The sequence below is a fragment of the Colius striatus genome, chromosome 2, assembly GCF_028858725.1.
Source record: "Colius striatus isolate bColStr4 chromosome 2, bColStr4.1.hap1, whole genome shotgun sequence".
NCBI lineage: Eukaryota > Metazoa > Chordata > Aves > Coliiformes > Coliidae > Colius > Colius striatus.
This window is the reverse complement of record NC_084760.1, coordinates 40,895,715-40,923,234: the sequence shown is the minus strand read 5'-3', so window position 1 is coordinate 40,923,234 and position 27,520 is coordinate 40,895,715. Positions and strand designations below refer to the sequence as shown.

General features: G+C 38.5%; 1 protein-coding gene across 3 annotated transcripts in view; it reads right to left on the bottom strand.

Moving 5' to 3' along the window:
• Positions 1-4,094: 4,094 nt before the first annotated feature.
• The window catches only part of PTCHD4 (patched domain containing 4), an 87,044-nt gene continuing 63,618 nt past the window's right edge, over positions 4,095-27,520 (bottom strand). For all 3 annotated transcript variants that reach the window (XM_061990652.1, XM_061990650.1, XM_061990651.1), the window contains one exon: positions 4,095-5,728. In XM_061990652.1, the coding sequence (XP_061846636.1) occupies positions 4,095-5,728 (1,634 nt within the window). The remainder of the gene's footprint in view (positions 5,729-27,520) is intronic.

Here is a 27,520-nt window from a genome sequence, read left to right as displayed (position 1 = left end):
ATGTAAGGTACCATGCATCCTTGCTTATCTTTGCCATAAAAAGTACATTGCTTTTTTAGGCAATAAAATGATGAAATATCAAGTACTGGATGACATAGGTGAAGACTTGAATAATAAAAAAGACAGAGTAATAGATTAATTAAGGTTAAAATAGTCCTTATGGGAAAGTGTAAATGAAAAAATACAGAAAGAAAATAGACCTTTACTACAGCCTCCTGAATGCAGCATGCAACAGTGGCCATAGAGTATAGACAAATAGATTGCTCAACAAGCATATAAAAAATGTAAGAAACTAATTTGACATGATCTCACTTCTTACCGGATAGAAAATATGTAAAGCCAAATATAAGATGTCAATAAATCCGTTATACTTCAAAAGAGTTATCTCAACAATGAATTTAAACCATTTTGAAGGAATAAAACCAAACCAAATAGGAAAAGCACACAGGTTTTTTGGCAGCTTATGTAGACCATATATAGAGCCAAATGATAAAGCAATTGGTGCTATATCTCAGAGGACTTATGGTAACTGGAAAAAAAGATATATAATAAAGATTCAATATGCAACATCTATTGGACTATTAAATTACTTTGGATGGACTATGTCCTTTCTTCACAGGTGCTTATATAGCTCCAGTACAGTTGAACTGGTGGGTTTTATTGAATAGGACTGAAAGAAGTAATAAAAAAAATATGAACTCCTCATCCCCAAACAATTGTAATGTGAACTGAATTATAGAAGAAAATATTTTTTTTTTTAGCTTGAGATGAAAGTTCCTTGTTCCACAGAGACTGGCATATCTGTGGGAGTGCAACTGTATTGGTCGTTCTTGATAAATCTGGAAAATGGTTGCTAAATTAAATAAATAAATTACATCAATTGATGATCAGGGTTGTTTTCTGCTCCATTCCCATATTGATGTAGAAATAAAAACTTCTATTGCCAGACTGCAATCTTTGTATCTTATATCTTGTGTCTAGTATATCCAAGTGCTACCACATGTGCAGGATACTGAGAGAGAAGCTGGTTTGACATCCCACCAAAGGCTAGCTCATTTGTGTTTGCTCAGCTTCAACGTTGACATCTTCTGATTTACTAGCTCACCATTCTCTGCTAGGGGAATTCCAGAGGCAATTTTGAAATTATTTCTTCTGCATAAAAGTCTCATAAGCCAAAAATAAAATTTGATCTTGGTTACTCCTGGGATTTCTCTCTAAAATAAATGCTTGGGAGAAAAAAATTCTAAGTTTTTGGGTTTTTTTCCTTTTCTCTTTCACATGATATTTCATCATTTTAGGTCTAGTAACCTTCACCAAATCTAGATGAGTCTGCGTGGTTGATGTCTGTGTCTGAACTAATGCTGAGCTTCCTTTGACACCAATGGACAGAAATATACATTTTTGAAGGTATGATTCATTTACTCTTAAAGCACAGCTGTTAAATGGATCAGAGATGTCTGTCCCTCTCCTATGGCCACAAAGAAAACTTAGATATAAATATCCACATTGTCAATGTCCAAAGTTAGATGAGTTGAATCTTGGCTTTGAAGGTTTTGGGAAATGCTTCAACACAATACATGACAGAGATCCCTGGAATACATCTGGGCAGTACAAGAGAAGATCAGCAACTTACCCTGTGACACCCCTCCAGAAGTAACACCCAAGGGTCACAGTTGTGCTACAACAAACCAGGTTTTGTATGGGCAATGAAGGAAATGTAATAAGAGATATGGAAATCTTGGCATTTATAACCGACTGTTCTAAAAAAGTTGGATATTGCACAATCTTTTCAATACGCAAATGAAGGTCAGCAAATCCTTTCCAACTAGAGATGCATCTGAGCCATAAAGCAATGTTAAACTATCCCCTGCTCCTAAACCTTACTAAACTATTTAAATCTCACTTTTGCAGTTGGTCCTTGAATATCTTGGGTTGAAACAGTAACCTTGATTTAGCTACATTTGAAATTTAGATTTCTGGATTCAAACTTTGTAAGCTTTGCCAATCTGGAAAACTTATCTTTCTCTAAAACTAGACACACACTAAAGGCTCCTTGAACAAGCAAGAGGATTGACCAGTCCTAAAACTGGTCAACCAGACCTAAAAGGTCAATTTTTGGCACATGGTCATGGCAAATTACGGAAAGCATAGAGAAGAGGCAAAACTGCACTCCTTGGAAGCAGAAGCAGCTAATTAACACCAGGACTGGCATTCAAATGGCTTTTTGTGCTGTGGGTGAATTTTCTCCATCTCTCCCTAACCATGAAAGAGTAGAAGAGGTGAGACATGTCACATCACAAAGAATCAACTTCTTACAGAGAGCTTTTTAGTAAAACATATGTACACATCCTTATCAGCAAATTCTGCAGGTTTGAGACTGAGTTAACCATCAACAAATAGACACATTTACACATTTTGGAAGACAAACAGCTTCCAGATATCTTTTAAAAGTACCCACAAGAAATAGAAGGTAGACATAAACACTCCATATAGTGATATCTTTACATAGCGTCCTCATGGATACTATATATTTAGGAAGACATTGCTCATGTAGGTGATGCTATACCGTATTCCAGAGAGTAGAAAGCAAGCCCTTTGAAAATACTGAAAGGAGAGATGGACACAACAAGTTCCAGTGCAGAACTGGGCCAAGAGCAAACTGAAATGGCTAGATCTGTTTTCATCCCTTCTCTTGAGCTGCTAAGCTATATAGTTTACAAAGCAGAGAAATTCATTCATAGTTCTTTACAGCACTATTTCTAGTGTCACGTAGCAACTGCGGATTTACTGCACTCTCCTGTGAAATTTCACTGCCATAATGAAGCTGTATGTTGCAGACAATCAATGCTCAAATATTTAGGCATAATAAGAATAAAGACATTTTGCCCTCCCCTTCCCACAGGGGACTGATCTGCCTTTTTCAGTCTAGGGGTTGATTCAGCCCTGTGCAAACCTTAACAAGTGTGGGACAAATATTTGACTGACATTTTACTTAAAGAAGGGGAATATCCCACTTCCTGCAGCATATTGCAGGGACCAGCAAACATATACTTTTGTTTGTTGGACCAAATGTACAATGATAATACTGTGCAGATACTCCAGAGCTGACTCAGCTGTTACACAATCACACTATGCCTGTGATAAGCGATCCATCATTATGTTTAAAGTGGTTGCTTGATTAATATTCAGTATTTCATGTCAACACTGACAAATTAGAATTCAAAAGTGTTACACTGCAGGAACTGCAAATACTGCTGCAGTGGTAATGGCTGGGTTTAGTTTTCTGAGATCTGTTAGTTCAGGGGGAATGTCACAATTCAGAAATACCAAAATGTGTGTATGGTATTAACTACTAGTTGCGATCTCTTGGGATAAAGGTCATGTGTAACATTTAAAGGAACTAAATGTTAATTTTCCAAATGGCTATGATTATTTCTTCTCCTATATAAACAGTACCTCTATCCCTTAGCAGGATAGCTTTACCATCTGTGTTCACAATAATACTCTGCTTGTGGTGTTACAGATATACATGGTAGACTAGAATTGGGAATTCCTTTGGCTTAGATTGTTTTAAACGTCTACTTCCCAAGTGCATAGGTTTCATCTTAACCAACTTGCTCAAGAAAATAAGAAAAAATACCACAGTATTTTTCAATCTCTCTTGGTCTTGTTCCCTTTTCTCATTTGAAATATTTTTTTCTTTTCCATGGATAGCTTTATAAAAAAAATCTGCCTTTTAACCCTACTGTTTACTTAATAGTAACACTTTTTTTCACCTTTGCTTCAGTCCTACATATGATAGATCAAGCAATTCTCATTAGAGTTATGGTTTGAGATTCAGGAACACTTAATGGCCAATTCTTCCCTGTTGGAGAATGAGGATTCAAAGGAAACATTTGAGACTATTTTTACTTTCATTATTTTTGTTAAGAAAAGTTTGCACCTTGATGTGTCATGAATACCCCTTCTTGATCTTCTTTTGCCTTGTCAGACCTGGCCAGCACAAGCAGCTGAGATCTTTGCTCTATTTTCCCTGCATCTCTGTGCAACGCTTTTTTAAAAAGAGAATATACTATTATTTTTGTCTAAGCTTTTCAGACTGCTGTAACGTGATCAGGATTCTCCTGAATCTCTATGCATTCGATTTCTTCTCGTTCCTTCCTTTTGGCCCGTTTCTTTTTCTTGTGGTGCTTTTTGGAAGGTGGGAAAAAGGTTAGGAAGACAGGCAAAATAACAAAACAGTGCAGAAGTGTGCAACTGCCGGCAAGCAGCAAGCATTTGAACAGTGTGAAGGTCAAGTTTGAAGGCACAAAGAGAAGGGGGACCAACCCAATAAGAAAAGAAGAAACGTTCTGCAAAATGGCTGTCCCATGCTCTTGGAGAGAGTTCTTTATACACTGAGTTCGAGTGTGCTCAGTAGCTAGTACAAATGTATAAAGCAGGGGTGCACAGTGATCTATGGCAAAATTCAAAGTGTAGATAAGGCACAGTATAGAAATGCAATCCATGTCTACATTCCATAAGGTCATCAAGCCAAGGACACCCAGCTCTATTGAGGTGACACTGAGAATTAACCAAAAATTTCCCAGAGGATGGATAACCAGGAAAAAGGTCAGTATTAACACCAGCAGGATGCCAAAACCAGAAATCAGGACAGGCATAGTTACGGATAGACCATAGTGGTCCATGAAAACAAAAGTAGGATTAAACACAATGAACTTGATGCTCTGTATAAGAGAGAGTGGCCTCAGTTTCTCCAACAATTCTATTGCCTCCCTCTGTGTGTTTTCACTAGTCCTGGCAACCAGGTACAAACGAGAAGCAATTATGTTGTTCTCATCTCCAGCTTTGGAGAAAATTATGTCATTTTTGAAGTGCTGGAATTCTGGCTTTTTTAAAAATGAGCTCTGGAGAATGCTGATAAAGTCACTTTTGTTAGTTGCACTGATGTTACCCACCCGAAGATATTGGTAATACTGTTCAATCCAGGACACTGTATTGAATCCTTGGCTTAGTGTTTTCAGGTCCTCTTGCACAGTGCCATTCCAGTACTCCAGAGGTTCATAAATGTAGAAACCTATCACCGGGCTGTAGTTGCTGAAATACTTTTGCTGTATGAGGGCATAGGAGACGCTTGGAGACTCACTGGCAAGAAGGTTGATAATGTTGGCTCCATCATTAATCTGTAAGCACCCCATAAAGGAGAAAGAGGCATAGATGAGATACAGTATCACCACAAATGGCTTGACATAGATATTGGTAATCCACTCATTGTAATGCTCTCGGAAGAAATGTTGGATAAAGTGATGCTGGTACGGGTTGGTCTCATGATGAGAAGTATGCTGATGACCATCATTCATCATGGTCTGGAACCACACAGGTTTCCGCTCCAGGTATTCTGCTGAAGGGATTTTACAGCAGAAGATGCTGTGATAACGGTTCTGCTCCAACTGGCCAGCAAACACCAGGCAAGAGCCAAAGAAGGAGAAGATATAAAAGTAGTTCAACAGAATGGAGACACACATATTCTGGCAAAATACTTTTACAGCTTCAATGTTGGTGAAAGGACTTGCACCCATGCCAAAGGCTATGAAATACAACGAGCTTGTCATTGTGTAGGAGACCATGACATCTGAGTAGGCATCTGCTACTCTGTCCTTGAATGGCAGATTCTCTCTGGTTCGACGCCATCCTGAAAGAAGTTCAAATACTCCTTTGGTTCCATGACCTGGAATGAGAAAACAAAGTGATAGACTAGGCAGTGCTGTGTTAATGATTGGACTCAACAGTCTTAAAAGTGTTTTCCAAAATAAATGTGTCTACAATGTTATCATCTTTCAAGGTTTAAACCTTGAAACACAAATGCAAGAAATTAAGAAATTAGTAGATGTGACCAAGAAAAGGACATCTTGGTTTTTCATGCTGGACAAAGACAAAAATGTACTGCAAAAATGTATCCAGAAAATTTTGTACGATGGTTCTCTATCCACTGGGTGAAACTAGACCTTCTCAGTAACAACACACAAGTTTCCACACTATACGAAAGCTGACATACTGGTGGTAACAATGGAGTACAATATTGGATAAATCCTTGGTTTACAGTAATTTTCCAGAAAACAGTTTTTCCTACCATGATTATGTCTCTCTGTGTCTTTGTTTGTCTCCACTCTCCAGAGCTCCTCTGGATGGGAAGGAATTCTAGCTTTGGGACCAAATGATAAAGTTAAAGCAAATCTTATAGGAAGAAATTTAACTAACAAAAGTTATTCTTTATGTATACATGTCCATACAATTTATATGTTGAATATATATATATACACCCTCATATTGTTTCATTTCCTATTAGAGAAGTTCAATTTGAGGGAAAACAGAAAAACTAAAAGAGAAACAGCCCAAAAGGCTTAGCTTTCAAATAAAAATTTCATTCAAAAATTAAACCCATCCAAACATTTTTGTGTTTGGATGAGAAAGTGGAAAGTTCTCTTCACTTTCCTTCAAGTCTTGGCAAAATTCTGGACGATGTGAGGAAACACACTACTGAGTAGAGAAAGCAATAAAAGCAGATTGCAGATACTCCTACCTCTATTTCTATACCTTCACTCTCTGTGGCAGAAGAATTGTGTGCAACAAAGTATACACAAAGGTAATTTTCTTGTAACAAAACCAGAAATATGACAACAGAAGATATGCTAATAATCAAGTGTGTAATAGTGAACAAAAGGTCTGTGGAGTTTGTCTTTTGATTCAAATTGTTTGGATTCATACAGTTGCTTATGTTGCTTGAATCAGACTCTTGACAGCCATTCTAGACAGCAAAAATTACAGCATAAACTGTCAAGTTCTGTGAATGTTACCTGTTTTACTGCAAATCAGGGTCCCCAATGAAAGATAAACATAAAACACTACAGAATTCTTGCAGTTGTCAAAATGCCTGCATGGAAATGCTACTCTCTTATGAAATAGCATCTTGGTTCAGCAGGGACCTTGAATTCTCAGGGAAGTTTAGGATGAGCCTGTTCAAATTTGGAAGGCATGGCTGTCTTGCACATTATCATTTTTGGACCATCAAGCAGAAAGAGTTGACTTCTTGGACTGAGTAAAGCTGCAGAATCCAGTGACTTGGATGCATTTTTCCATTATGCTTAATGCAAGTGTGTAAGTAAGCTGCAGGGTGTGGACCAGTCTGGCTGGTCAACACTTCCAGTGTCCACGTCCTAGCATGACTTGATTTAATGCTGTAGGAATCAGAGAATCATTTAGGTTGGGAAGAACCTTTAAGATCACAGAGTCCAGTTGTAAACCTAATATTGCCAAGTCCATCACTAAACCATGTCCCTCAGCACCTCAATCTATACAGCTTTAAATACTCCAAGTGACTCCATCACTTCCCTAGGGAGTCTCTTCCAATGCTTGACAACACTTTTGATGAAGAAATTTTTTCCTAATCTCCAACCCAAACCTTCCCTGGTGTAATTTGAGTCCTTCTGGAGAGAATCCAGTGCAGGGCCACCAAAATGATCAGGGGACTGAAGCATTTTCCTTATGAGGAAAGGCTGCAGGAACTGGGGCTGTTCAGTCTGGAGAAGAGGAGACTGAGGGGGGATCTCATTAATATTTACAAATATCTAAATGGTAGATGTCAGGAGGTTGGGGCATTCCTTTTTTCTATAGCATTTAGTAACAGGACAAGGGGTAATGGGATGAAGCTGAAACACAAAAAGTTCCATTTAAACATAAGAAAAAACTTTCACTGTGAGGATGACGGAGCAGTGGCACAGGCTGCCCAGGGAGGTTGTGGAATCTCCTTCCTTGGAGGTCTTCAAGACCCACCTGGACACATTCCTCTGCAACCTGATCTAGGTTACCCTGCAGGGGAGTTGGACTAGATGATCTCTAAAGGTCCCTTCCAACACCTACCGTTCTGTGATTCTGTGACACAGGAATTCATCCAGATCGGTTTTGAACGTCTCCAGAGAAGGAGACTCAACAACTCATCTGGGCAGCCCATTCCAGTGTCTATCACCCTCACAGTGAAGAAGTTTTTCCTTATGTTTCTTTGGAACATCCTATGTTCTAGCTGGTACCCATTGCCTCTTGTCCTGTCACTGGACATCACTGAGAAGAGCCTGGCTCCATCCTCCCGACACCCACCCTTTACATATTTGTAAACATTAATGAGGTCACTCCTCAATCTCCTCTTCTCCAAGCTGAAGAGCCCCACCTTCCTCAGCCTTTCATCATAAGGGAGATGCTCCACTACATCATGTTTGTGGCCCTGTGCTGAATTCTCTCCAGCAGCTCCCTGTTCTTCTTGAACTGAGGGGCCCAGAACTGGACACAATATTCCAGATGTGGTCTCATGAGGGCAGAGTAGAGGGGGAGGAGAATCTCTCTTGACCTACTGCTCACAGCCCTTCTAATACACCCCAAGGATGCCATTGACCTTCTTAGCCACGAGGGTACATTACTGGGTCATGATCATCCTGCAGTCCACCAACTCCCAGCTGCTCCTTGTAAGGCTTGTGCTCCAGACAATTCACCATCTTTGTTGTCCTTTAGAGAGTCTTCAACACTCTCCAATGAGTGTGTTTCATTCTTTTTGGGGATAGTAGAACACAATGATCTCCATCAGATATCTGTTCTCACTTTCTCCCTATCTACTGATTGATTTTGGAGATTCTTTATCAGGTATTTCTTGCAAAAGTCCATTTAATATATGACTTTACAATCTAAAACTTGTTCATATCCCGTATGTCTATATGAGACAGATTTAGGCGCTTCTTTCCCTCATTTTGAGAGAGAGAAATTCCTTCCTCTTATGAAGTAGACTGAGGGAATGAGTAGTAGCACACAACTTCTGCTACTATTGCTGGTGTCATTCCTCCTATCTCCTCATCCCATGAAGACACTTTCACTGAAGGCAGAGCGATCTTAATGACTAGAGATGCTGTTTTCTACCTCAGTTTCATCTCTTAGCTCCACTCTTTCAGATACCCTGCTGTTATCTAAGACAGAAGGTTTACAGACCTGACATGAAATATGAATTTAGGGTCTATCTGGGACTTTGAGAACATCTTTCCTCTGAAACTTCTCCAGTAGTCACTTTGGGTTAAACCAAGGATTGCTCCTAATCTATCTAGTTCACCTGACAAAGTTCAGGGTTAAATTTTCAAGAAAAAGAAGTTGGAAACAGAGCATATTTAGTGTGATTATTTTACGTTTCATCTTCTGAGCTTTTTGTATTCAGCCAAAATGCTGGTCAAAACCAGGGGCTGCATTTACAACACCATGTTTGGAGGCATTGAGGGATCTTTATTCATCTGTCTAACCATTTCTAAATACACTCATATTTTTGGCCACCACAGTTTCCTTTTACCAGGAGCTTTATTTATTTATTACTTGCTGAAGGAAGAACTTGTTTTTGTTTGATTCAAATTCTCAGTCAGTAAAACTTTATGGCTGAACTAATTAAAATGGGAACCTCTTGGTCCACCAGCAGCATCTTTAACAAAACTTGGTCTATGTATATGTTCTTGAGATTTGCCATCTGAGTAGCTCCAGCATCCCTCACCCTTCTGATACCTCTCCTTGACCACAGATCCACAGCTAGGCCTGTGCTCCATCTCTTCAAGATGCATGTGCTAACCTGCCATCTGGATGTTACTAATAAAATGTAAAATTCTACCCTTTACCTCTAATCTAGGATTTTTTTCCTCTTTCTAGGCATCAATTTTCAAAAAGCTTCTAGGATAGTCTCTAGCTTCTAGCAACAGTCTTGGAGACCTCTGTCCCTCTTCTAGATGTTACTGAAATAGGCCCATTATTTGCAGGCTGTTTTTATTCATGCAAATGTATGGGGAGGATAGCTCAGCCACTTGTTAGAAATCAGAGTAAAAATGATTGGTAAAACCAAATAAAAAAAAAATTTTGCAAATTTAAAACCAAGTAGTTTGAATCATTGTAAAGTTACTACATTAAAAGGTCATCAAAACATCACAGAAATGGTTTAAGTTATGATGGATTGACATTTTCAAAAGAGGCCTTGCATGAAACAATGCTTTGTCAGCTCTATCAACAATTTACAGTAATATTGACTTTTCTTTGTTTATTCCAAAATCCCACTTATCTGTCCACTTGCAAGGTTATGTTCACAGTTGCATCTTTGCCACATTTTTATTGTTCTTAATTTATAAATTTTAACGCATCACATTCTCGGTGATGAGTACCTGGGTACACTGAATCTTAGAGTAGGTACATAATGACTAACTGAAAGGGAATTTGTTGTGAAAAATATGTGTATGCAAAGACTACCAAAATATACACACATGTGTATGCACAAATTTGTGTTAATACTGGAATTTTAATTTTTTGCTAAATCCCCTTTTACAGAAGACTTCAGCTCTACCACACAAATACAGGAACTGAGCAATACATTGCAGCAACTCCCTTGCTGTCACAAGAAGAAATCTTTGCCTGACTGGTTTTCCCACATCGTTACTCCGATACCACATTTTCCAGCCAGCCTCTGTTGTTCTCCCCAGATAAGCAGGTCTATTCCTCTTTCTCAACAAGGATATAAATCCCTTTTTTTTCCTGAACTTTTTCCGGTATTTCTGATGAATCAGACACCATAGTCATTCTGTAAAATTCTATTCCTTCAGGTTCGTCACTAATGTCACTGACAACGTTGATAGTGCAGTTAAGTTCACTGAGCAGTTCTAGGAAGGTTCACAGGGTATTTGGCTCTGGGTCAAAACTGCCAAGTTTCTCTGGTACTAACACGACATGAGCGAAATACAGTAATTTTTTATTTGCCAGACAGGCAATGTTTATAGCATGACTTGTGAGGCTAGTAGAGCAAATAAGGGAGGTGGAAATAAATAATGCTGCTTCTACCATAAAATTCAAAACAAAAGGTTAATTATGAGCATATATTTAAAATAAGTTTAATGAGGATAGGGATAGAAGCAGTAAGAGTGCAATAACAGATTAAAACCTACTTGATTCAGTTAAATTTATTCAAGCTGGAAGAGCCTGGAGAAATTAATCAGTTAAAAGCTAAGTCAAAGGAATCTCTGAACTATTAGCAGCCACATTAGACAATGAATGTAGATAAGATGGTCCAAGAAGAAGAGAGAGAAGAAACATAGCATCTATCTGCAGAAAGAAGGAATAAGACAGCCTGCAGAACTTGATGTCCATCAGCTTGTTTCATATCTCAAAAGACAGCAATTGCAAATCAATTTACTATCACTGAGAAGACAGGAAGCTGATCAGAAAAACCTGATATAGATTTATCAAAACCAAATAATCTCAAGACAACCTAATTTTTTGCTTTTAAAAGTTACTAGCCTAATGGAAAGGAGAAAGAGACAGGCTATCTATTTCAGTAGGGCTTTTAATATCTTTCTACTGGACTTGGCAAGTTTTTTAATACTATCATACCTACTGTTCTAAGAAATAAAATGTATACTGTCTAGAGGAAAATATGGGGAATATGTATTCAACAGATTGAAAGTGTACCCATGTAGATTTGTTTCCAATTATCTATGCATTTTCATAGATACATTTTAAGAGAGAGTGTATCCAAGGTCTATCTTGGGCTTGGTTGTTCTTTTGGATTTTTTCTGTTAACAATGTGGAAATTTATGGAATTTATGTGTTGGACTAAACTATGGAGTAGTTCACATCCTCTGTAGAATAAGACTTTAAACTTGGAGAAGTGAACAGAAATCAGCAAGATGAAATTTAATGATGATAAATTCAAAGTACTTTGTGTTAGGAAATCAACTGAAATAAATCCTTAATAAGGAATAACAGGTGGAGAAGTGAGACAAAAGAATGTTTAAAGGATATGGGGAACTTCAAAGGGAATAAGTAAAAAATATTCTGTTACAACATGTAAACAGATGAATTAACAGTAATAACAGAAACATTTGGAGACAACAACTTTCCTTAATCTAGTATGATGGAGTCATAAACTGGGGCATTGTTTTGAAATGGGGCATTATATTTTCATAGAATCACAGAGTCACTTGGATTGGAAGAGACCTTTAAAGAGTACTTATTTCCAGCCCCTCTCCTTTGGGTAGGGATCTTTAAAAAGTAATTTTGAAAAATTAAGGTGAATGACTTGGGGAATAAAATCAACAAATGATAATTTGCTTGAGAAATATAAAAAACACTAGGAAATTCTGAATGTGTTGGCCTTTTACCCCTAGACTGGAATGCCAATAGGGAATCAATAACACTGAACATGAAAAAAGTTATTAAGAGAACAACAATCAATCCTTTCTCATTTCTACTGGGAAGAGGATAAGGAATCTTTGATCCTTCCTTGCAGAATATATAATAATTAGGTTAGTTATAATAAAAAAAACCCAGCACAAAATCAACCCTTTCTTCCTTTAAGGTTCATGAAACACTGAAGAACACTGTCTAAGGGGGTCATAAAGATTTTTTCATTGCAAGTCTAAAGGTTACATTAATAAATATTAATGGGAGTGCTATGCATGTCCTGACTTAGTGCTGTGAGGTGACTTCTGTGCAGATTCCTGAGATACCATGACACCTAACTTTGACTTAAGGTTCTTAGGATTACTTAACCATGAAAACCAGTCTGTGTTCTGTGTTGTCTTAACCAAAGCATACCTACTCAACATTTAACTGTTGCGTCTGTCACAATCTCTCAGCTTCTTTGGAAGGGAACGTGATCTGCATTTATTGCTCAATGTAATACCAACAAGACCTCAGTCTGAAGTCACCAGACACTACTGGGAGAAGCGGTTGCCAGCCTTTGTAAACATTCTAGGAAGAAAAATCCTCATGACTGCACTATTTTGAGTCAAGACATAAAGAATAGGGTTTGCTGCTGAAGGTGGTAGCAGTCATTGTGGTGATATCCTCATTGTGCTACATTTCAAACTACAAAAAGCATTAGAAGTAAGTGCCAGAGCACAGCTTTACTCAATATTTCTGCGTTAAGAAATCCAAGTATTATTTTCAGTTTTCTCTTGCCATATATACATAAGATGCAGGGACAGTTTTCTTTTAAATCATGGTGGTGGGTAGTAAATATATTTTTACATTAAAATGTTTTATCGTGAGTGTACTGGAAATAATTTTTCCATTATTTAACTGAAAAAAAACCCCTATAACTTCTTGAGTGGGGATAACAAATTTTTTCCCCCCATACGAGCAGACAAACAGCATATAGAGAGTTTTTCTCTTCCTTAGCACTAGAGAGGACAATTCATTTCCTGGAAAAAAGTAAGTTTGTTTTGTCTAATCAATGTCTCAGGAGACCAAGTGGCCATGGCCATTAATAGCATATTGATATTCTTTATCCAATTAAATGTTTTAAGACAATATAGCTTATTGAGGTGAAACTTAACAACTTGTATCCAGAAGGTGAAGCCATGATGTAATAGTCTATTCTGGTCTTAAAATTTCTGAAACTCAGAACAGGTCTATTGATTTGAAAGTACAATCCATAATAGAAAGTTTAGGCTCACATAATCACTTGTTTATGGATAAGGAACCTTGCGTCTCAATACAGTGCAAACTAGAGAACATTTGGTCTTCTATTTAATCACTAAGATTTAGAAATATGTATAACCACATATAGAAAACCAAATCACAAGAGATTAAGCAAATTAATCACTGTCCTCAAGGACCGTCCACATTTCAGAAGGGAAGGAGCAATAGAAAGAATGATTAACCTAATTTTCTATGAAGAGTCAATAAATCCTTGAAGTCCTTGATGCAGAAACCAAAGTTTTGAAGCTTGCTGATAACTTAGGTAGCATTAGGATATATGAGGAAATGTGTACCTTAATCTAGATCCTGTTCCATAAAGGTAAATTTCAGTGTAGTGCTTCCAGGCAAGAAGTGGACCTTAACCACAAGACTGATTAAACAACCTCCCAGCTTGATTAAGGAGAAAACAAAATATTTAAAAATATAAAATACAGATAGGAAAGAAAATATTTTTCTAGGTGTATCTGAAATGATTCTAAGTGCATTTTTCATGCAGCTGGATCATTGACCATTTCTTCTTTATTAAGTACTTCTTTACCTATTGTGATGTTTTAAACTGAAGTGTTCTGATAAGGCAGATGAGGGACTAAGTCATTCTCACAGTGATAAATTGTTTAATCTTTCTCCAGAACCACAGTACAAGAAGTAGGACCTCATCCTACCAGTAGGATGCCTGGGATAGAGAGTCTAACTGTGGAAACAATGCACTGCTGACTAGCACAGCCCAAAGGAAGGAGTTTCCTTGACCTGTAGGAATTATCAGTGATATCACAGTACTTACATATTCTGAATGCCACTGAGTTTGCAGCAACAAATATACAAAGTCCAATCAAGATCTGCTGATGAATGTCCGAAGAAATTTTGTGTTCACTAAACATGTGAATCTTTATCTCATTTGATATATGGCATTTTGTGACATTAAAAAGCTTCTAAGTGGAGAAATTGAATCATTTCTAGGTACATTTTTGTGATGCCATGGCACACACACTTCTCTAACCAGATTTATGCAGATATGTCAACAGAAGGGTTTACACTCTGTTGTGCCTTTCCATCTTGAAAAGTATGTGGAGTAGAATTGTTCTTTTAAGTAACAGATCATAGAATCACAGAATGGTAGGGTTGGAAGGGACCTTTAGAGATCTTCTAGTCCAATCCACCTGCAGAAGCAGGTTCACATAGATCAGGTTGCACAGGAACATGTCCAGGTGGGTCTTGAAGACCTTCAAGGAAGGAGCCTCCTCAACTACTCTGGGCAGCCTGTGCCAGGGCTCCCTCACCTGAACAGTAAAATAGTTTTTTCTTATATTCCTTCCAACCCTTAAGATTCTGTGATTCTATTATATGAACTTGGCTAATTTATGGAACTGAGTTTTACAGCAAGTGGATTTAATCAAGTGCAATGAAGCCTCAACCAGTTGAGCCATGTGTCTTTACAGATGAGGACCTTAGGGAAATCTCCGGTGCCACACAAGGCAATTAGAGGTTTAGCACTTTCAGCAAACACAGCAAATGCACTTAAGGCTATTACAAATGCCATAAATGAAGTCAATTATGCTTAATAGGTATTTTGATTTCCTTAAAAACATTTCTATCAGGCTATGGCCACTTTGCAGGCCTGAACACATTTGTGACTTCCAGCTCTCAAGTTTTGGTGTATCCCTATTACAATGTGAACTCTGTCATGGTTTAACCCCAGGGAGCAGATAAGCACCATGCAGCTGCTCCCTCAGTCCTCTCTGCCCTCCCACCTCCAAGCAGATTTATAATTTAAATAAAAGATAATAATTACATCAACAATAATAACTACAATAATGAATACAAGATAACAAAAAAGAGGGACATAAAACCCAAGAAAAGACAAGTCAACCCCAATGCAATTGCTCAACACCTATTGACCAATGCCTGAGCAGTGATCTACCCCTTCCTTCGTGCTCCTCTGCCCAACTCTCAAGCTGGTCAAGATCCCACTGAAAGCCAACACAGCCTTCTAGGGAATCAGATAGTTGTCCCAGTTTGGTGTCATCAGGGAACTTGTTGAGGGTACTCTCTGTCCTCTCATCCAGGTGATGAAGATCCATTGATGAAGATGTTGAACAAGACTGGCCCCAGAACCCATCCCTGTGGAACTCCACTGGCCAGAGGCCTCTAACTCGATTCTGTGCCATTGATCACTACCCTCTAGTCTCTGTCACTCAGACAGCCCTTGATTCACCACTCATCCAATCCACACTGCCTGAGCTTTCTGATTTAAAACATATGGACTAAGACTGATGTCTTCATGTGTGCTTCTAGTGATTGCATGTATTTCTGGTTGCATAAGCACTTCTGAAAGCCTTTTAATTAATTCTAGGAGTTGGTGATCAGATCAAAACATGAAAAAGTTAGTCTCCTCATAGGCATTTCAGTGAAGCCTGGTAGATAGCAATCCTGAGTGAGACTGAAAAACAGTGAGGAGATAGCAAAAATTTGATTTTGTCTGGTGTTTGCTGTATAATGTCATTTCAGAGGAGCTCAGCTTAACACTGTTCCCATAAAACACTCTGCACTTCTTAACCACAATCACAGCTGTAGTAGCTGACCTCCCTGAGGCAACTATAGCAGGAGACGTTGATTACTTTAGCCTAAGATTGCATCAGCCTAAGGTTACCTATCTGCACAGTTCTCCCACTTAAATACTTCTTTTTTTCACCTCTTAGAAAGGGAGCTGAGACTTTTAGCCTAGGAGCCTGACTTTCAGATTGCTAAAATTAAACAAGAATAAACATATTTTCTGCCTCCATCCTGTGTTCTTAAATCTTTCTATTGCAGAAGGAAGTTTATATAGAAACATATGCCTGTAGAAGAAGAAAATGATGTAATAATGTAACAGTCATAGCAGAGTCCCTCTGTTACTCTGCCTTCCAAGATCTTAAGGAATAACAATCTGTAAATTATATTAACACCAATCTGTTGGAAACACAGATGAAAAGCAATGGTTCACTTGCTCTTTTGGTCGCTTTCTTTTACACACTCTCTTCAGCTAATCAGCTCCACAGTTCTTGGGAATCCCCTCAACTCTACCCTTTCCCATCCACCTCAAAATAAATGTTGTTCTAGACAACATAAAGAAGCCCAGACATGAGCAAGCAACTGTGGGAACTAGGCTAAACTTCATGGTGACCATTTAATTACATATCACATCCCTTCAGTACATTCTCCATATTTCATTAATCTCCAAGACAAACTGTTGTCCCTGTTTGCACGAAGACTAGTCTAACAGGATCTGAATCTTGTATTAAATTAACAATAATTAATGCTAACATGAATTTGGTGTCTTTGATTTTGAATCTTACCCAATTTTGGATCTTTCATATTGAAAAGGCCTTTCCAGAGCTTCATCATAATCATCTCTGGGTAGAAGCCCAGGGCTGAACACTAGAGTTGAGCCAAAGACCTGCTAGTCCAGACACAAACATGTTTCTAACTGAACCGTAGTGACATCACTTTGTATTCAAGGTTTGTTTGCTACAGTTCATTGTAAGGTCAAATTTTACATTTTTTTTCATGCCCAGACATTCCTCTTCTTCTTGTTAGAAGGAACTGAAATATTAAATAGCAAACCTCTCCCCCATGTATTGGAACAGCTAAACATGGGAATGTTTCAATGGATGCGATTAGTCAGCGGGTTGCACACCTCATTATGTGAGATTTACATTTCAGCTAACGTATACTGCTTGTAAATTGTATATAAACTTGGAATCCTGCTTAGTTTTCTGCTGTGCTTTGCAATGAATTAAAATGCTTTTTGCTCTTTCTCATCTAAGCTTTTTAATAATCATTATAAACAAAGACTGCACGTATGAAAATAGTTATTCACTGAGAGCAGTTTAAGTGACATATAGAAGATAAAGGATGAATTTAGATCAGTCCATTAATGAATTTATTATATATTAATTTATGCTAAAAGCATAGAATGAATTTGTGGCACTCATCAGAATGCTTTGTTTATCACCTGGATTTGATAATCCAGTAACATCCAAAAGAAAACCAGATGAATAAGGCATTGGGGAGTTTTAAGACAGGAAAATGCTTTGATCAAGTATGTATTCTGTTATCCATAAAAAATAATCTATACTTGAATCATTACAGAAAAAAAAAGAGTTTGTCATTTGCTTCACTATGTCAGAAAGAACGCAATAATGTATTTTTCAAAAAAGAAGGAAGAACACGGTTAAATAGTTGAAGAAGCAAATAGAAGTTGTGAAAGAATATAGGTCCAAAAGATAACCATCGCATTTGTAAGTTTGATCAAATGAAGGTACACATGAGTGTTTGAAGAGAGTTGGACAAGTTTCTGGAGTTACCCATGAAGGAAATGTGTTATGTTTTCAGTGGTGGGACCCAGTTCTGAAAGGGGAAAACAAGATACACTTGTCTGGACAATTTGGAGTTTCTGAACTGCAGGATACCAGAACTTAAAAAGCAATAGGCAGGAAAAAGTTCATCCTTTATTTCTCCAGTGAAGTTAGTCATCTGATTGACTGATGTCTGCTTGCTTTGACAGCTGGAAATTCTCCAGGACAAAGCCCTCTGAGGATTTATCTCCCTTTGAAAAGGATGTAGTCTGTGTGGTCATGGATATTTCTCATGCATTCTCAAAGTCTACTGGAGCACTCTCTTTTCACAATGGCTGAAGATCTGGTTCTGGGGTTAGCTTGGTTTGTGGAGTGTGAAATGTGCTCAAGAGCATGACTACTACATCTTGGCTGAAGTAGCTCATTTTTGATTGCTATCTCAGGACCAGGTTCTAGCTGAGAAAAGCAGGGCTAACTTCGATCTTGATGGTTAATGCAGGTCAAATCCATTCCTTCTCTAATAATTTCTGTCTAGAAATTACAGCAGCAAGTGCCACTACGGTGCAGAGCATAGCACTCCTGTTCTTCACTCTAATACTGAGGTTTCCATCTAAACTACTCATCTAGATGTAAAATCACACATTTTCTGCAATGAAGAGATAGGTCCAGACCAATGGGAATAAATCCATCTGCTGACAGGGTGATATTTTTAACAGCACTGTTACCACAGGATTTGCTGACATTTGTTTATTTCAGAAAGTGGATGGGAGGGAGAGTAGGAGGCAACATTAGCCTTTCACTTCTGTTTGCTAGGAGTGAAGGAAATATGAATGACTGACTCAGCGATTTGAAAAATAAGTATTAAATCCCCCTTTCCCTCTTCAAATAGGCTGGGTTCTGCATTGCACAAGGATGTGAAGGAAGGCTGCTCTCCTGTCCTTGCCAAGCCTGAGATGGTGCTCAGGAAAGAGGCATTCGGTGCACTGCAGTGCCAGGCTGCCTGCGTCCCGCTGCAGCATCGCAACTCTGGCTTGGGTTGTCCTGCCTGTGGGACTGCTCAGGCGGGGAAACATCCTCTTGTTTTGCTGCCAGACACAGGCAGCTGCCAAGTGGCTGATGCAGCGACGTGGCTGCTGCCCAACATTGCGATACACAAGCTGTGCTGCTCACACGGTAATGGTGTGTGAGAGCAACAGCCTCCTCCCATATTCTCAGCTTCTCCCTATAAATTCACTCTGGGGATCACAGGTTGCAGATCCAGGATGTGTGGGTTATATATATATATATATACATACATGCATATATATATTTTTATATATGCCATTTATCAAACAGAAGAGCCAGAGAATGCTATGGATGCAGAAATTTATTCAGCTGAGCTGAAAAATGGTTATAATGATCCATAGCATGCTTCTGCACAGGTAAAAGCCAGTCCTTGTATTTAAGAATTTCCTCTGATTAGAATCATAGAATGATGGGGGTTGAAAGTGGCCTCTAGACATTATCCAACCCCAGGTTTACCTCAATCAGGTCACGCAGAAATGTGTTCAGGGAAGTTTGGAAACTTACAGAGGAGACTCCAGAACCTCTCTGGGCAGCCTGTGCCACGGCCCCCTCATTCACACAGGAAAGTTTTTCCTCAAGTTGAACTTTTTGCGTTCCAGCTTAGGTCTATTACTCCTTGTACTATCACTGGACAGTAAAGACTAAAAGTGTCACCCCATACTCTTGACATCCACCCTTTAGATACTGGTGTTGATGAAGTCTCCACTTGGTCTTCTCCAAGCTAAAGAGCCTCAGCTCACACAGCCTTGGATGTTCCAGTCCCCTAATGACCTTGGTAGCCTTCTGCTGGCCTCTTTCCAGCAGTTCTCTGTCTCTTGAGCTGTGGAGCCCAGAACCAGACACAGGAGCCCAGATGAGGCCTCATCAGAGAAGAGTAGAGGGGGAGGAGAACCTCCCATGACCTGCTGCCCACACTCTTCTTAATACAGCCCAGAATGCCATTGGCCTTCTTGGTCATGACAACACACTGCTGACTCATGTTTAGTTTGTTGTCAATCAGGACTCCTGGGTCTCTCTCTATAGAGTACAGAGAGGACAAAGCGTATAGAGCAAAATGAAACAAAGAATGAAGAAATTACTTATCCAAACGACTGGAATTAAATACTTCTCCTTACATTTGGTTATCCAGCTCTATTGAAAAATTACAGCTGCAACATATTGATGGAGTCTGCTGCTCTATGACTCTCAACTAGACTCATCAAAATTGTTCAAAAACCTTTAAAAATAATATGGACCATTCTTGTGGTTAAGAGGATTTGCGTACATTCATGGAGTACTGCATAGAAAGGGCTATTAAAGTCAGAGAAAACTTTTGTATGTGGAAGCCGGTGAAGCCAAGAAGCATCTGGAGTCTGGAGGAGTGTTTTGGGAAAGTATGACTTTAGGCTGTTGAAATTCTGATTTTTAAAACACTTGCCTTTGGCTACTATCAGAGACAGGATGCTGAGCTAGATAAACTCTTTGTTCTGAATCAATCTAAATGCTTTTACATCCTTATGTATTCATGAGGCTGACTGCATTAAAATCCATATGCATATTAAGAATGAATTAAAGCCATGAAACCTGTCCAGATCTTAATTCTGGCATTTAAGTTTTTTACTTTACTAATTTTATTCTTATACCATTTAGAAATCTGTCTTTAAATTGATATAAATACTTGCCTCATACGCTACATAGTCTTAGGTCCTGTTTACCTTGATCATTTGTACACACCACTAATTATAAAGTGATTATTTTGCCATGGGTTGTTATGGCAGTGCATACATCAATCCTCTGTGAGATTGTTATGAGTATTAGACCAAATTTATGCCAGGGAGATTGAAGCGAAAATAAATCTGGTTTTAAAAAACCACCAGGATTAATGAATGAGCACTTAGAATTGACCAGGCCTTGCTGTTGTCCTTTAACACAGGACTTTTACTGTAATGTGTATGCTTAAAGCCTGATGTTAACCAGTTAATGAATTTGTTGTGGGTTGAGGATTCATACCTTGGGTTTTAGACCAAAATACAGAACAAGTAAATTGTGCAAACTAATGGGCAGCTATTAAATATGTAATTTCCTAATTCTGAAGGTAGCACATGACTACTGCTTTGCCTGCAGTACCTAGATTCCTTCCTTTGTTGTTTTTTAGCCTTCTCAAAAGATAGTGTTGCCACCAACAAAGGCTCTGATTCACCTCCAAAATCACTTGTCAGAGGACTCTGTAAAGAGATTTAGAACGTCAATCTCTTTCCTAGTTTTGTTGTGCATTGCTTCATCTACAAGCTGCTTCGCATAAAACCTGGTGAACTGGTTTTATGTAAAACACAAGATGAGAGTTTTTTCATGGCAAAATTCCCACAGACATCTGATATGCTCAATGTTGACATTAAAAATGTGAGTGGACTGACTTAAAAAAACATTTTACAGTTAACAGCATTTAATAGTTCATTAGTATATCTGAAACTTGACCTTTATCAGTCTGTCTTAGGGCGGGTATAATTAAGCTTTCACTTAACTATTATACTGACTAAATTCACTGTAGACTTAAAACAATATCTGAGAAACACTTCTGGTTTTGGGGAGGTCATTTGTTTACTAGGACTTACCATGAACAGTGAGCCAACGGGCTGCCCACCATTTTCCCAATATTACTTTGAATATTCACAATTTCAGATGTGAAAAATTTTGAACAGGAAATTAGTTTGAATGTGTACTTTCCTAACACCTCAAGGAGGGAAAGAGTAGAAGGAGAGGGAGTGCTTTCTCTGATGAATTTTTTGTTTTGTGTAGGTTTCTACAGAGGTCTTTGAAGATTCCTAATTTACATCCATTCTAATGAATTAAATATTTCTAGGGTTAATTTTGTGTCATACAAGTCAGCTGATGCAATCTAAGTGATGCTATGCTGTTTTACTTCTTTAGCCAGTGAAACAGAATAGCCACATCCAAACCTTAATTTGCACCTGGGAGTTGTTTGGGAAAGTACCATGGACAGGGAAAAATTATGTCAGCAAGCACGAAAATAATTTAATTCTATATAGACAGTCCCAACGCTGTCTCTGTTCTCTTTCTTTAGCCAAAGAGTGATGCTGTGCTGCCACTGCACATACACAGGAATCACACTGATGCTGATTTTCTTGCTTCTGTTGAGGCACCTAACTTTCATGTTTATATCTAAAGAGAGGATGTGTCTTAGTCCCTTTGTGGACATGCAAGAATGCACAATTTGCTAATTCAGTTTATCATGCTTTTATAGAAATTGTTACACTAGTTTAAAGTGGGAGGCAGAGGGACTGCCTTACTTTATAGTGTGATCTTTAGTATCAAATCCTCTATCACTCCTGAGTCGATCTCTTCTGCTTGACTTTACTCTATGTGTGTTCGTCGATTTCTTTGACCATTTGAAAATAGCAGAGTTGGTAAAAGGAACTGGCAGGATGATCACTGCCTGCCTTTCATTTCATCTCACATTCTGACTCAGCTATCCTTCTCTAAAAAGTCTGACAAACAGGAGATTACCCCTTATAAGAAGTCCAGTGCTGTGAAAGAAAAAGAAGGAATGCTGAGATGAAGTTTTTCAATTCCTCTAGTGGTGGTACTTTTTGATACAGTTTAAAATGTTGCACTGTCAGTTATTGTAATAGGCATTAAGGCAGAGTCAGCCTGAATCCAGACTACAGATGACACTCAATTGCTTGACAGATGTAACTGAGAGATGCAAAAAAATTTGGAAAGAAGCAGCCTGTTAGTCTGTTATGAAAAGAAGGTTTTGCTTGCTAAGCTCAGAAGAAAGAAAATTATAATCTACGCCAGAAGCAAGTTGCTGGTTGTTCTCAATGAATCACTGATCTCATGGCATGCTTTCTTTTATTACTTTTATGTCAGCAAAGCTTTGTGAGCAGCACTTCACAATGTGCTCTCAGTACATTGAATTTTCTCAGAAAGGCAAATAAAAATAAATATAATATGAGCAAAAAATATATATATATAAATCATCACATTTTAAATGTGGGACAGGATGCAAAGTTATGTTTTGTTTTAGAGATTTTAAATTTATTTGCCTCCTACAGGAACCTAAATATCAGTTTATTTTAGATGATTGCTTCTGAGAATGTTACCCATTCATCCAAACAATGACATTGCAAATTGTTCTTTCTCTTCAGTTTTAAAGAAATAAAAGTGGTTTTAGATATTGTCATGAGTTATCATTATAAGATTGAGCCAGAAATTTGTACAGTTTCAGTCTATATCTCTCAAGCTGATAAATGATTTTTATAATAGTGTTTTCATTCATAAAGCTCCAGCTGCACGGTACTAACTTAAAAGATTGCTAAATACAAACCAGAGCATTAGGACAAAAGTTAAAAATGTAAGGAGGATTAAAATTAATTTTCTTATAGCATTATCTGGGAACTGTAAGATATATCCCATCTACAAAACATATTTTTCAAGAGATGTCGTAAATTACTGACTATGAAAAATATTACTACATTTTGAAGCTCTTTTTAGATATAATCTTATTCTTGCATTTGTAATGTTAGTATTAAATATCTTTTAAATAGGAAAGTGAAAGCTTCATGCCACCATGCTGCCACTTTGACCTTATTGAACATTCTTCTGGGCAGTTCAACTGATTTGTAAGTGCTTCACATGCTTCTGGGTAAATTCCAGTAAACCAGAATCAACTTATTTCTAATTAGCAACCCTTTACTGTCTTAAAAGTTGTTTATGGAATATAGGATCACAGAATCATTGTGGTTGGGAAAGGCCATTAAGATTATCATGTCAAACTATGAACCCAGCACTCCCACAGCCAGCACTAAATGATGTCCCTCAGCATGTCATCTGAATGTCTTTTAAGTACCTTCAGGAATGATGACTCCACTACCTCCCTGGGTAGCCTATTCCAGTGTTTAATAACCCTCTCAGGGAAAAAGTTATCAAACTAAACTTTCCCTGGTGCAGCTTGAGGCCATTTCCTCTCATCCTGTCACTTGTTATTTGGAAGAAGGGAATGACCCCCATCTCACTACAGCCTCCTTTCAGATAGTTGATAAGATCGCTCAACTTCTTTTTCTTTAGGCTAAACATCTCAAGTTCCCTCAACTGATCCTCCTTTTTTAATGTTTCTTTTTTCTTCCCTGCATGTTGTTTAAGCAGTAAACCAAACAACTTTGCATCAGTCGCTATGATTTCAGGTGATAACGCCTTACAGAACCAACAGAAAAAGTTTGTTAGAGTGTACTGTTCTCAGTGATGGAATTTACCTCACTGAGTAGAGGCTATAGGTTTCTCAGTGTCTCCTCTCATGGGAAGCCAGGAAAGGAGTTTTTCTCTTACTTTCTCTGTGCCATAATGCCTACAGACTGGCCAGTATGCCCACACCTTCCAGATAATCACACATGCACTTCTGAAATCAATCACATCTGCCCCAGGTTACCCATCATGTCACAGGAGAGAGGGATGGCTGTGGTCTAAAGAGGGGATTTGGAATAAGATTGTAGAAACAAATGTGACTTGGATCAGTCAGCTTGAGTAAAGATAGTAGGGACAAGTTAATGCAGCTGACAAGCTACTTCCAATTATCAGAAACAGGTGCTGTGACTTAATCAATTGGGCCCTGGGTGATCACATGGGGGGAAGCAGCATATAAGGAAGTAGCTAGCAAAGGAAAGGGTGGTTTTGAGTCAATTCTGTTAGTTGTACTATGTTGCCTGTATGTGTCTCTGCGTGTGTATTACCTAGCCTCTCTAAATCTTTGAATGAATATAGCTTGCACCACTACAACACAAGATGTTTGGGAAAAATTCTGTGGATGAGCAATTGAAAAAAGATTATATTCAACCCATTGAAGTCAACACATTGATAATTTTGCTGCCATGGCTGCTCCTGCCCTTGCCAGTTTGATAGGAAAACATCTATTGCTGGGGAAAAAATACAGTCAGCTCCAGCCTATGTCACAATCACAGGCTGCAGTGGTGTGGTCATCCCCCTCATCATGCAGTGTCAGGATTGACTTGCTTTCTACCCCAAGACTGCTAATTTCTGTTTCTCTTTTGTCTTGGGACTGAATAAGATTCACCTGTCCTTGGAGGAGATACATTTCTGGAAAAAAAATTATTTATGAGAAACAAGAATATGTCTGAACCTAATGGTAAAGAAAAAAAATGTAATGGATAAAGGAAAGAGTTGGAGGTGTTCTAATACCAGGGCTTAAGACACTTGAGAAGATTTGGAGTACTATGGCAAGTGGTAAAGTATTTGGGGAAAGTGGGACACAAGGGGAGTTAGCAGTCTTGTGAGAAGGTGTGGAGCTGATCTAACAATGAAGAGAACCACAGTCACAGCTATCTCTACATGTAGTGATGTGAAGCTGTTCTGCTGTGTCCCAATGCAGTAGTCATCAATTCTTTCTTACTTCAAAATACTCCTTAGCAGAGCACGACTTTCCAAACTAGAGTGTTTCTGGCCTAGCTTCTCTCCCTCTAGACATCTAATTATTTGTAGTCGTGCTTACTTCAGTCCTCCAAGCTGTCTCCATAGATAATGCAATCCGCAGTAAATAGAGAATGCAATGACTATGTCTATACTGGTAAATAAATGAAATAGGGGACCGTTCCCTGGTTGGAGGCCAACTCAATAATCTAGTCATAGCCTTAACACTCTTCCCCAGGCTGAACAACCCCAACACTCTCAACTTGTCTTTGTAAGAGAGGTGCTCCAGCTCTCTGATCATCTTCATGGCCATTCTCTGGACTTGCTCCATCAGGTCTATGTCTTTCCTGTGCTGGGAACCCCAGAGCTGGAGGCAGCACTGCAAGTGGGGTCTCACCAGAGCAGAGTGGAGGGGGAGAATCTCCCACTTTGACCTGTTGCCCATGCTGTTTTTGTGGCAGCCCAGGATATGGTTAGATTTCTGGGCTGTGAGTGCATGTTATCTACCAGTACCACCGAGTCTTTCTCTATAGAACTTCTCTCAATCCTTCATCTCCAGACTGTATAGATACTGGAGTTTGCTTCAAACCCAGGTGCAGGACTTTTCATTTGGTCTTTTGGAAACTCATGTGGTTCACATGGGCCCACTTGTGGAGCTTGACCAGGTCCCTCTGGTTATAATTCCATCCCTCAGGCATGTCAACTACACCATTTGACTTGATGTTGTCTGAAAAGTTGCTAAGGGTGCAGTTAATCCCACTGTCTATGTAACTGATGAACATATTAAACAATACCTTCCCAATCCACGACTTGTCACCAATCTCCATTTGGACACTAAGCTGTTGATCACTACCCTCTGGATGCAACCATCCAAGTGATTCCTCATCTACTGAACAGTCCATTCATCAAATTCATATCTCAAAAATCTTAAGAGAAAAATGTATGGGGAGATTGTGTCAAAGGCTTTAAAAAAGTCCAGATAGATGATACCCATAACTCTTGTCCACTGATGTAGGCAACTCCATCATAGAAGACCATTAGGTTAGTCAAGCAAGGATTGTCCTTCTATCTTTCTGTGGAGTGTTGTGGGGCTTTTATAAAGATATGAACTGAAAGTTGTTGTGGGTTTGAGTTATTACTGTTAGGAGGTCTACCTTCACCATGCCAACAATAGCTAGAAGAGATGCCTTTGCATAGTAAAGAAAGCAATATTTGATTAGTAGGGAATAAAACCATGGAATCAGTAGGTCATACAAATGTTGTGGTTGCAAACTGCCAAGAATCTTGTCATCAATTAATTTTCTCATACACTATTTTGCAGAAAATTCTTGTCTGCCTTTGGCACTAGCAAAATGATGATGGCAGATTTTATTACTTCTGGAACAACAAAATGGGAGGTGGTGTGTCCAGGCAGACTTGCCAGCAGCCCAGATGAAGGCAGAGTGTGCTCATATATCTTCTGGATTTTCAGGTATGAACTAAGCAAAACAGAAAAAAAAAGTTCATTCTCATATTAGCCCTTTTACCTCTTTTTCTTTTTTTCTCTTTAACATAAGGATTTTACAGACTTATCTGTTTAGATGTAACTTTTTTCTTCTCCAGTGTCTACTCACTGGCATTGGAGTGTTCAGTGTCCGTTGTCATTTAGTCACTCCCACTGCAGTGATTCTTGCAGCTTGGCAGAAACCCAATCCCAGTCTTGCTGTGAATGATTGCACTCCTGTGCCACTCATTTTTGCTTGCAAATGCAAAAAGCTTAATGCTGGTCAGTTAACCCTGAGTTTGCCTTTCCTAGAAGATGTTTCCGAAGGAAATCACAAGCTTTTCCTCAAAGGAAGTAATGATTTTTTGGTTTTGGTCTACAAGAGTGAAGAACCTAAACTAAAAAATATGGATCCAGAAGTTACTTAAGGCAAGGGTTTGTTTTGGCTATTGTTTCAAATTTGTTAGCTGAAGAACTTATTCACACAGTAATTTACCCCACAAACAGTCTTTTGAAGAACATTCTAACCTGCACAGGTAGTTTGACGTGAATATCTACTCGAAGATGCAGGTAATCAAAATGAGCTAGTGCTAAATCTTTTTAGTGTGGTTAGACATCACAATTTCTATCACTGCTCTTGAGGTATTTTATCATATCTTAATAATGTTTCCCAACTACC